At 49.6% G+C, this 12,219-nt stretch overlaps 1 protein-coding gene across 2 annotated transcripts in view; it reads left to right on the forward strand.

Moving 5' to 3' along the window:
- The first annotated feature begins 8,973 nt into the window (after positions 1-8,973).
- The window catches only part of PDPN (podoplanin), a 28,640-nt gene continuing 25,394 nt past the window's right edge, over positions 8,974-12,219 (forward strand). The window contains exon 1 of one of the 2 annotated variants that reach the window (XM_015086606.3): positions 8,974-9,312. In XM_015086606.3, the coding sequence (XP_014942092.1) occupies positions 9,246-9,312 (67 nt within the window). In that variant the 5' untranslated portion in view covers positions 8,974-9,245. The remainder of the gene's footprint in view (positions 9,313-12,219) is intronic. The other variant, XM_015086607.3, reaches the window with a different exon arrangement.

The raw sequence follows: 12,219 nt of genomic DNA on the forward strand, positions 1-12,219 counted from the left end.
AAGAGAACACAAGTTAGCTGAGAATTTGAAAATTGATGTTTGGGGCGCTTGGGTGGCTCAGTCGGTTGAACGTCCAACTCTTGGTTTTGGCTCAGGTCATGGTCTCACAGTTGGTGAGTTCAAGCCCCACCTCGGGCTCTGTGCTGACAGTTCAGAGCCTGGAGCCTGCTTCGGATTCTGTGTCTCCCTTTCTCTCTGACCCTTCCCACTTGTGCTCTCTCTCTCTGTCTCAAAACTAAAGAAAATAAGTGTTAAAAAAAGAAAAAGAAAAAGAAAATTGATGCCCTTTAAACTTTCCTGTCGGTGTGTGTCACCTCAGAGAGTCAGCACTGCCTTTGGTGGTTTCCAACCTCACTTGCAAGATTGCTTCTTTGCTTCTCTGAGGTTTTTTTTTTTTTTTTTTACTGTTTTTATAACAGTCTCCACCACCCCTACCTACCGGATTTACTTGTGGACCTATCATCTGTCTCCCCCACAGAATGTAAAGGGCTCAGGAACAGCCACCTGGATGCCTTGTCCCTGCCATGTCCCTGGAGCTCAGGACACCGCCTGGCACCCTGCCGGATGAGCCGTAGGTAGTTGTTAAATGAAAGAATAAATCATCTGTATTGTAGCTTCCTGCTGTTGGTGCCAGTAATAAAAAGGTGACCGGGTTCCCCGGCTCTGCTAAGGAAAACAGTTAAATCCCTCTAATAACATCTTCCAGAAACTGTTCTGTGCCTCTCACCCATCTCGGGATGCCTGGCTCTATCCAAAGGCAGTTGAGGACAGGATGGGGGGCAGGGGCTCTGGATATTGGACTGCTGACATTAAAGTTGTTTTCTTCCAGTTTTATTAAGTTTTAAGCCTTTTCCTGTTTTCCTGTCATGGCCAAACCCACCTCTTGGCAGGCACTAACGTCTGAATTTTTTGAATTAGATTCCTGAACAGTGATGATTAAAACCGATTTGGGACCTCAACAAAAGATTCCAAAATACCAACAAAAGCCAGACTGTTCCATAGGGATTATACCCAGTGGAGGGATATAGGGCTGGGGCTCATCCTCTGGTCCTCTTGGCCTCATCTTTGGGGAAAGCCACCAGCAGATCTGGGCAGGGGACTCCAGGAGGGCGGGACAGCATGAGGTCCGTGGTGAGGGTTTGCTGCCATTGCCCTCAGCGTGCGAGCAGGAGCTGGTGGAATGCAGGGTGAGGTCGTTCAAGCCTTCAGCACACGGCCACGTCAGTGATTTTCCTGATACACAGGGGCTCCATCACCAAGCTTCAGTTTCCACCCAGGGAAACTGAGGGAGAGAAAGCCAAGGACCGATGTCTTCAGGGCCACCAGCCTTGAAGAGAACAGTAAGATAAACACCAGCCTCCCAGCCCTGTCCCTACTCGACTTCCCAGCCTCCCACACTGAGACACATTCATTCAGATTGTTTTCCAAGCAGTTCTGAGTCTCCATAATGAAGGACTCTCTGAACACAGCAATGAAAGGGGCTTTCTGTGTGCATAGGTCTAAATTGTAAAAAACGCCACCCTCCCTCCTCCCTGATGGTTGTCTGCCCATTAAAAACTCAGTGTTGATTAAAAATAATAATAATAAAAGAAAACAGAACACAAAACAAACAAAAAACTGACTATGCTCCCAACGCATGAAAGTAATCAGGGGCCCTCTCCTCCCAACCATCCAAAATACCTGAATTCAAAGCAACTCATGGATTCAGCCAATTTTTTTCTCTTTTGGGGCTGGGGGAGGGGGTTGGGCGGGGGGAGGTTGTATATAAATAAGCAGTTCGTTGTTGTGGAAAAAAAATTACCAGTGGCCTGAGTGAGAGCTTTTTGCATTTCTTTGGTGCCCCGTGAAACCAGCACCAAATTTAGTCTGTGAAACGGGGAACGGCCAGGTCCGAGCTCTCCATTCTCCTGGCGTCTGTGGACCTCACTCTGTGCCCAGCGGAGAGGCCCAAGGCTTCCCCAGGACGACGAAGCACACAGAAGTCTGTTGATTCACAGAGGTGAATGTTCTCCTTATTGCTTCACTCAAAAGCCTGATGCTTTTAATAGACCAGTGAAGAAAAGGAACAACACACCTTGTTCCTTGTCCCAAGACAGACACAGGGCCCCGCCTGGGCAGAGAAGAGTCAATTCTCCTGTACCAAAATGGGGGAGGGGGGCGCTGAAAGCGGACCTTTGGCCCGAGGAGGCTGATGGCAGGTCGTGTCGGTGGGGTGGCTCCAGCCAAACGCGGGAGATGTCACAGTCCTGGCACCACAACCAGAATGCCCACGGCAGTGCCACGCGGAGCAGGCCACGCGCATCACTGAGCGTTTCTGGAACGAGTGAGTCAATGAATTACAACAGTGAATGAGTGGCAGCATGAATGGCTGGCAGTGCTTGACCAAACAGAATGATGAAATGGGTAAAACGTGTCTTTTAGCACCCCAGGGCTTTCTCCTTCCTGGAAAATCCCAAGAAGCCAGTCCCTTGGGCGCCCTATCAACACCTGCTCTTGTTTTTTGTTTTTTAATGTTATTTTTGCAAAAGAGAGGGAGGGGCAGAGAGAGGCAAAGAGGATCCCAAGCGGGTTCCAGCTGTCAGCACAGAGCCCGAGGTGGGGCTCAAACTCACAAACCATGAGATCATGACCTGAGCCGAAGTCAGATGCTTAACCGACTGAGCCACCCAGGCGCCCCTTTGCTCTTGGTTTTGTCCTTGGAATTAGACTGGCCTGTGGTGTATCACCTGCCATTGACTGAGTCTCTGGGGTGAGCCCGGACGGGGTGTGTGTGTGTGTGTGTGTGTGTGCGCCCTGGATGGGGAGGATCTCCCTCCCAGCAGGTCAGATAAAATCGAAAATGAATGTATCAGTAAGTTCCTGGCTTCGGGGAGCTCATGACATCCTCAAGGGGGCAGGAGCGGCACCGTAGCTTAGAAGACATTGGGCTCAGTCTTTCAACTGTGTCAGGATGGGATGAGGTGGTTGGGATGCTGGGAGGAGATCCACGCAGGCAGAGGGACAGGGCAGGAGTTTTCAAACTGGGGACACACACAGACTTCCCCAGGGGCATCCCAGCAAGGGAGCAACTTCTCAAATCCTCAGCATCCACAAATTTTCCTGTAAAGCCACAGGGAGGGATAACTCAGCCTCTTCACAAATAACCCCTCTCCATTTACAAAAGGCAGCTCCTTCTACAAGCTCAAGTCTTACTGTGGGGCATTTTCTGGGGCGGAAAAAAAATATCTTTAGCCCTGGGGGTGCCTGTGTATATAGACTGGTTTTTCCTGGCTTGCATGCATCCTGTGAAGGGTGGAGCTGGGACTACATTGGGGGGTTCTGAATTCAGCATCAGAAGGCCCTCCCAGGGATCAAAGTTAACACTCAATTGCCTTGGAACCACCATTCTGCCTCCTCCTTGAGGCACTGAGAAAACACGGGTCACTTCTGCAGCCCTCCAGCCAAAAATGCATACCTGAATATAATCAGGAGAAAAGATCCGAGGAACCCAGACGGAAGGGACAAGCTGCAAGATAACTAGCCTGCCGTCTTCAAAAAGCATCAAGCTCAAGAAAGACAAAGAAAAGCAGTGTTCTGGAATCTTGGGAAGACAAGACAGTCAAGTTCAATGACACGATGACAGATGACACGTGTGTCTTTGGATTTGATTCTGGGGAAAAAAACAAACAAACCTGTAAAGGGTACTTTTGGGACAGTTGTCAAAATGTCAATATGGGCTGTGGATTAGATAATAGTATGGTATTCATATTAAGTTTCTTACTTTGCTAATCCTACTGCCGCTAGGAGAGAATGTCTTTGTCCTTGGGGAATTCACACCCAGGTGTTCGGGGCTGGAGGCCATAATCTCCATTCCTCTCAAGTGATTCAGAACAAAACCAATATTCAAACGTTTTCAATACAGAGATAACAATGAAACAAATAGGACAAAACACAAAGCAAGGGGTTGAAACCTTGTCAAAAAAAAGTTGCAAACAAATGCACAAAGAAATCTGGACATAGGATAATTTCTCTATGTTCCTGTTTTCCACAGTTTCTGTAATGAATTTATATTTTTATAATTCATAATTGTGATTATTATAACATTATAATTAGATGTTATAATTATACTCTCTACATAGAGTATACTCTATTATACTCTATTATATATATAATTATGCTCTACTGCCTGGTTCAGTCAGTAGAGCACGTGACTCTTGACCTCAGGGTCGTGAGTTCAAGCCCCCATTGGGTATAGAATTTACGTAATACATACATACAATGAAAAATAAAAATAAATACAAAAGAATATTAGTGACGCTGATTCTTTTAAGGGTAACTGGAAAGTTTTCTGGATCTGCTATCAAAAAATGTCAAAATGTATGGATTAAAATTCATGGATAAGATTTTTATATAATTTTCCATGCCAATACGTATTCAGTTCATATCATCAAAACATACCATGAGTATTTTTTCCAATCACAGTCAGTCTTCACCTTATTTCTTTTTATCAAGTGTTTAATATAGACTACCTCCCACTAAACGTATACTTATTTAATTCTGTGGTTAAACATGATTGGGTATATGGGGCATCTGGGTGGTTCAGTCAGTTAAGTGCCTGACTCTTGAGTTCAGCTCAGGTCATGATCTCACCGTGGGTGGGATCGAGCCCAGGCTCCCAGTGCAGAGCCTGCTTGGGATTCTCTCTCTCTGTCTCTCTCTGTCTCTCTCTCTGCCCCTCCTCTGCTCACACTCTCTCTTTCTCTCAAAAATAAATAGGAAACATTAAAAAAAATGATTGTATCTAGTTTCTCAAAATTCTTTTGAAGGTCTGCAAGCAAAATGGTATGCCCGCCACTAAAATAGGGCATGAGTTTGATTCTGACAATAGGAAGGGGCGGTCAGCATTGGGGAGGCTCCTGGGAGCGCAGGGTGGTGCTCTGGCAACTAGGAATCCAAGCCAGCTTCCCACCATGTGTGGAATGGCAGGATCCAGCCTCCAGGTAGGATCCTGGTGCAGAACACTAGTTCCTGGGTAGAAATGGGGGGATAATCTGACTTCCCAGAGGGGTCCTCGGGCCCAGGGAGCTGGACAGGGATCCAGGAGAGCTTTTAGGAATAAGGCCCAAGGTGAGGGTTGGCCTTAACAGAGAACAAGCTGATGCCAGGTCCCCATGTACTGATCCAGCTGGGTGTCCTAAGGTGGAAAGGAACCGGTTCCATCGGGCCCATGTCAAGAACCTCTGACATAGGGGCTGGCTGGTGGGCACAGGTGGGCACAGGTGGGCACTGGAGGACTCAAGAGGCTGAGAACCAGGCAGGGCCTGGCAGAAACAGCCATCGTGGCGATCAAAGCAGGCACACTCGTGGCTGTGCATAGACCCTTCCAAAATAGGAATAACACGCCCATTTTAAAGAAGCAGAAACTGAGACTTGTGTGGCCAGAGGCCACCATGGAGCTGAAGTTTGATTCGAAAACACTGAGGCTCTTTCCAGCAAACCAAGCTACTGTGCGCTCCTTCAGTCCCACACCACTCCCGACCCGCCTTCCCCACCCCCAACCTCATCCCCTTGCTGCTAAATACATTTTGCTCGTACACCTAAGTGCGTGATTTATTCCTGCGTCACAGAGGTGCCTTTGACATCGGCTACCATTTCAGGTGGTATCCTGGCCCCGGAGCAGTGCGTGTTGAGAAGCAAGAGAAGCAAGAGAAGACGCTTGAGAGGTCTTCCCAGGCAGCATGGGGGAAGCTCCGGGGCTCTGGACAGGCCTCAGAGCATGCAGGGAGCAGGAGAGATCCTGACAGCTTCTCTACAGCAACCTCATGGTTCAGGGTCCCATGGCAGGTGCTCTCACCTTGCATCTTCTCCTTGTGCATTGTGGTACCCCACCCTTGGGCGGGGGGCTTTGTGCTCCTTAAAAGCAACATACAGACCTCTCCTAGAGCCTTAAGCAAGACAGCACTATCAAGAGGCTCAAGTCCTGCAATAGAGGGACAGCGGTTCCCGCACTCATTTCAGGTGCCCCTGGACTGTTTGTGTTTTCTCTAAATCTGTGGTTCTCAAACCAGGGGCCCCAGGGCCAGCAGTGTCACCTGGGAATTTGTTAGAGATGCAAATTATTGGGCCCCACTCTTGACCTACAGTGAGAAATTGGGGAGTGGGGCCCAGATCAGTAACTGAACCTTTAATTTTTTTTAAAATGCTTTAATGTTTATTCATTCTTTGACAGAGATAGAGACGGAGTGTGAGCAGGGAGAGGCGGAGAGAGGGAGACACAGAATCCGAAGCAGGCTCCAGGCTCTGAGCTGTCAGCACAGAGCCTGATGTGGGGCTCAAACCCACGAACCATGAGATCATGACCTAAGCTGAAGTCGGATGCTCAACAGACTGGGCCACCCAGGTACCCCTTAATTATTTTTAAGAAAGCTCTACACCCAGTGTAGAGCTCGAACTCAGGACCCCAACATCAAGAGTCACACACTCCACCGATGCACCCACTGAACCAACAGGAGCCCTTCAGTGTCTTTTTTCTTTTAATTTTTTTAATGCTTATTTATTTGTGAGAGAGAGAGACCGACAGAGCACGAGTTGGGGAGGAGTAGAGAGAGAGAGAGGGAGACACAGAATCCGAAGCAGGATCCAGGCTCTGAGCTGTCAGCACAGAGCCCAACACAGGGCTCGAACTTAAAGAACTGTGAGATCATGACCTGAGCCGAAGTTGGCCACTTAACCGCCTGAGCCACCCAGGCGCCCCGCCCCTCAGTGTCTTAATTCTAACCAGCCAGTCCTCACACAAATTTGATGCACATTTGTTCTGGAAACCCCTTTGGAAACATGTTCCTTATATACAAAATGGGCATTATCAGTGTTCTCAACCCAAGGGGTATTTTGAAGATTAAGTGACACAGGGCTCTGGTTCCTGGTGAACAGAGAAAATGTCACTATTATCTTACCAGTCACTGTTTTTGGAGCACAAGCTATGTCAAAGACTGGAGGCATCTTCCGGCATGTACTCTACTTGTTTCCTTCTTCCCCTCATCTGGGCTGGTCTCAGGCTGCCAGGTCCATTATGCTTCACTGCAGCTTCTTGGCCCAACCTTGAGTCACTCGGATGACCTCTGCCTCCTACCCCTGTGTCCGAGACAGCGTCTCCTGTCTCTCCTGTGCTGTCTGCATTTTGAGGAAGGTCCCTCACCAGCTTCTGTAGCCCACTCTTCCCAGTTACTCAAACCAACAGCACCTAGACCATGTCCATAGACTCCCCTGGTCCTCCCCGTCTCCCCGGCCCCAGGATGGCCTCCAACAGGATGCTACTCTCTATCATGTCTCCCTCCTCCATCATCCACCAGAAGGTCCGGTGACCAAACTTGTAGAATCTAGACACATCCCTGGGGAGAGGGTTGGCAGTGGGGGTGGGGAGAGGGGCATCTCCTTGAGTAGTAACCTAGCCCCAGCCCCCGTCCAAACTAGCTGAATTTAACCCATCCCCACCACACAGGCTTCATTTCACCCCTGTTCCCAAGTGAAGATGGGCTCTTCCTCCCTTTCTTTCTCTCTCCTTAGAGTGGATTTGTATCTTTTCTCCATCTAACAGGCTCAACAGATGATACATGTATCATTCAGTCTGTGAACAAACATTCCTGGTAATGCGGTAATAATAATCTATTAACAAGATGGGAGAGGCGGTCAGGTTATCTTCTCTATCCCTTTTATCTTTACCTTTTCAACCCCTTGACCCAGGGTCCTTTCCCTCTCTTTAGGTCAGGTTTCAGCTCCTATCTTGTAGCCCCAGGATAAGACATTGCCTAGACCTTTAGAAATGCGGAATCTCCCCCACCCCAGACCCTCAGAAGCCCACCTGCATCTAACAGCACTGAGGCGTCTCACCTTGGTGTTTGAGAAGCGAGGCCTCTGGACAAAGTTCTACACTGGTTTAACAAGTGAATTCCCAAAGGGTCTGATTTAAGGAGTTGGGGGGTGGAGCCCAGGAATCTGAGCTTTTAAAGCAACCTCCCCCTTGTGATTCTTATGACAAAATAAATTTGGAATCAGGGTCTGGGGATGAGGATCTGAAAATAACCAACTTTCATACCAGTCAGGAGCTTTGGGGCATTCGTCTACGGTTCAGAAGGAAAAAAAGTAACACACACACACACACACACACACACACACACACACACACACACACAACAAGTTTGCCTATTGTCAACATCCAGTACCTGAGAAACGGCTTAAACCAGTAAAGCAGGGATCGTGAGTCCAAATTCCAGGATTAAAAAGGATGAGTGTGGGCTGGAAGTGGACACAGATTTGGTGACCAGGTGGGGCCTTTGACATTCCTGGGCTACGACACCTCACTCACGGCACACGGCCGTCCATCTGTCCGTCCGTCCAGCACCACAGCGCTACATCCAAAGGGAGGAGAAGCAGACCTCAAACTCAGCCTTTTTTTCTAAAACTGCCAGAGCCAGGGAGTCCCCGAAAGTCCCCACCATCTCTCTCAGGCAGCCAGGACCCCAGAGCCCACCTGCTCAGGTCCCCCAGACAAGGCACGATCCACCAGCCCGATCTGCCTCCGGGCCCACCCAGATAAGGACCGCCACTTTTGCAGAAAGCCGTCAAATTCAATATTTGCAAGAACAATCCCAAGCTTGGTTCTAAAATTATTGGCCACACAAGGAAGAGTTTACTCCTCCTAACAAGAAAAACGTAGGCTTGTGCCTTACTCCGAAAACAAAACAAAGCAAAACAAACAAAAAAAACACCAAAAACCAAAAAAAACCCACAATAATAAAATAAAATGTTTTAAAAACTAAATTGCTCACTGCCTGCGTCCCCTTTCCCTCCTGTTGGGGCTCAGGGCCCTCCACAAGCCCTGGCAGCCCCCCACAGCTGCAGCCCTGTAACTTTAAACCTGGCCTGAGGTCATCGCTTTCGTGCTAGCCAAACAGAGGCAGAGGGCGGTCCTAGTGAGCCCTGGACTGGGACCACCTTAGGGCCAGCTGCTCCCCGCCCTCCTCGGGAGAGATAAATGCTGACTCCGCTCTCACTCTCTGCAAAGTTTCCAACTGCCAAGTTTGTTCCTCCGCTGCTGTGGGGGAAGGAAGCTCGGGGACCCCTCCCGCGCTGAGGCTTTTGCTCCCCGCCTTCCAGCCCCTACTCTCTGGTTCCACTGGGCGAGGGCCTCTGGCTGCAGAGCTTTTTAATCTTCCCCTGGCACAGACACCAGGTGCACGGGCCCCAAAGAGGACCAGTCAACCAAGAAGATGTGGAAGGTGCCGGTTCTACTCTTGGTTTTGGGAAGCGCCTGGCTCTGGATCCCGGCAGGAGGAGGTAAGACCCAGCAGAACGGCTCCGGCAGGGTGGGGACGAGTGCGAGCTGGGACTTGCTGGAATGCCTGGGCCTGGTATTTGAAGTTGCCCAGGAGAGCAGGGAGGAGCTGGGAGTGTGCGTGTGCCCGCGAGGCTGGAGGATCCCGGGAAGGAGAGACGGTGGCTTAGCTGGTGCCGAGTCCCAAAGCAATGGCTGAGCAGGGTGCAAGGAGGAGACCCCGCATCCACGGGCAGCAGGAGTGGGGAGCAGAAAGGGATGTCTCTGCAGGGCAGGCCACCTCCTGCCCACCCCCTGCTCAGCTCATGAGACCTAGGGTAGAAGGCTAGAAGCAAGGAGCCTTCCCCTGGCTGGGCTGTGCTTTCGTATAGGGCTGTGCATGGGAGGAATGCACACGGCCTCAGAAGAAGCTGGCCCTGGGTATCAGGAGGGACACTAAGCAGTACTGGGAGTACAGGGGAGAACTCCCCTGTGCGGCGATGGTCTCCCTCTGGTGGCCGCCTGGTCTTACACCCTGTGCGCAACGTGTTGGACACCCCGGGGACCCCCATCATTGGGATTGTCTGGAAGAGGCGTCAGTTATCCTCCGTGGAGAGGATGCTGCGTGTAGCAGGACTGAGCGGGGGGCTCCTGAGTAGCGTGGGGCAGTGGAGGACTGTTGTGAGCCTTGAGGCATAAGCTGGTTTGGGGCCCTGTGTTGAACTGGGCCAACACCAATGACCGAGTGTTTGGCGTCTCCTTGGACTTTAACTGCATTAGATCTGCTGGTGGGGGCTCCGCCTGCCCACCAGCTATGCCTCCCCCGCCCCTTTCCCTCTTCGGACTCTTCCATCCACTTTATTTTTATCTGTTTCCCCGCATAGAATATAAGCTCTGGAGAACAGAGCTCTGTCCTAGTCTCGATCCCTAGGGCCAAAACCATATCCGGCACGAAGTAGCTGCTCACTAAATCCTGGCTGGAGGAGCTGTAAGCTCACTCGTGATCTTTGGAGTTGGAGGTTGCTGAAAGGTAAACTCTTGTATTTTCCAAATGGAGGCTAGAGGAAGGTCTCGTACCAGAAAAAAAATCCTTCTGGGAGGGAGTGGCTGGTGGGAGGGCGGACCTCACCTAGGCAGCTATAATTCCGCGCGAAGACAATAATACCCAGCCCTGGGGAAATTATACAGGGTGTACTACTCTGTACCAGGCCGTCTGCTTCAGAGAGACTTGAGCAACTGTTTTTACAGGGCCGTGGGCTATTCATGGCCGGTCCTATCTTTGGAACTTCTCTTTCCACTGGAACATACACAGCTCTGCCCTTCACTTACGTTTCCCTTTTGGCGACACAGTGTGCAGAGGATACCATTTCGTGCTCCCCCAGGCCAAGGTGTGGGACACCCCCAAACTGAGCCTCATCCCAATTTAGCTAAGGGAAGGCAACAGCCGGGCAGCATCCTCTGTTTCCTCCTAGGAAAGGGTTGGCTTTAATTATCCTTACACCAGTTTTTGAACATCAGAGGTGCTTTAAAGGAGGGGTTTGCCCAAGGCGTGAACCTGACTTAGGGCTCTGTAAACCTTGTCTGAAAAAAAAAAAAAAAACAAAGAAAGAAAGAAAGAAGGAAAGAAAAGGAAAAAAAAAAAGAAAGAAAGAAAGAAAACAAAGCAAAAAAACTACCAGCACAGTTGGTACTAGAAAATCTGTTAACTGCAGACACCCCCCACCTTCCACCCCCCCACACACACACACACCCCCTCCTGCCCCAAGCTGTGTGTGGACACTGAATTGCTGGGCTGCCTTCGAGCAGCTGAGGCCCAGGAGGGGTTTTGTCTGAGGATAATGACTGAGGCGATGTGAATATGGATGAATAACTTCATTGAGCTGAGCTATTGTGGGTCCTGTTGCGGAGTTGGGCCGGGGGTAATTATGGGGATGAATTTTATTATCCTTCTCACAGGATCCTACTCCCTACGGGGTTTCCCTCCTCTGCTGTGTGATCTGGTTCAGTTTTGTACTCTGGTCCTATGTGTCGTCGTCTTTGGAGCTGAGTGGCTCCAGAGGAGTACCGTTGTCCGCACATCTGGCCTTCTCCTGGATCGTCAGGCCCCGCCCTCACTCTGAACTTTCATACAAAACACGCACTCCGGGGCCCATCCGGTATGGTTTCTTTTGTAAAATTCTGCAGGCTGCTGCTCGCTACAGACCCACATGTGATTTTTCCGGGACCAATCCACCCAGGATTAATCATGCGGTGAACAAATTTCCCTGTGATTTCCCCGAAACTCTTGGCAGTGAGTTTCAGAGGCCCTGAGACCTTCATGAGTTGCTGAGAGTTTCTGTTCACTTAAAGACATCTATCACGCATTTAATAAACACCAGGTCTGTTAGAGTCTTCGCGAGGGAAGTCTGTCCCTTACACTGGTGTGTGAGATCCAAAATAGCATTTAATGGAAAGAAAAAACACATTTTTAAGAAGGATCCAAGTGTGAGAAGGCTAAGTCAGAACTTGGCGGATAAGGCAGGAAGGACCCTGGCTGAGCGGAGGTATACGACTCCTTCTCTCTTTCTCCAGCCTCTAAAATGAGTGGTCCATGAGTAACTCTCTACCAAAGAATTGTAAAGCCCCCAAACTTTGGCATGACAGTGAGTGGTCTGGCCAAGTGGGGAGGACACCACCTCTCTCCCATTTCCACCCCCGCCACGTGCTAGGAATGTCACAGTTCCCTCATTTAACCATGGCAACTCCTTAAATTATACATCACTATCTTCAGAATATGCCAGAACTGGGTTTCAGAGATGGGTCTAACTCCAAACCCCAGGCTCTCTTCACTACATTACAAAACCACATAAGAACCAAAAGTTGAACTTGAAATTGAAGGTTTATGTCATTTTAAGCTCCTTAAACATGAATATATATATAATATTATAATA

The sequence above is a fragment of the Acinonyx jubatus genome, chromosome C1 (genome assembly GCF_027475565.1).
Source record: "Acinonyx jubatus isolate Ajub_Pintada_27869175 chromosome C1, VMU_Ajub_asm_v1.0, whole genome shotgun sequence".
NCBI classification, from domain to species: domain Eukaryota; kingdom Metazoa; phylum Chordata; class Mammalia; order Carnivora; family Felidae; genus Acinonyx; species Acinonyx jubatus.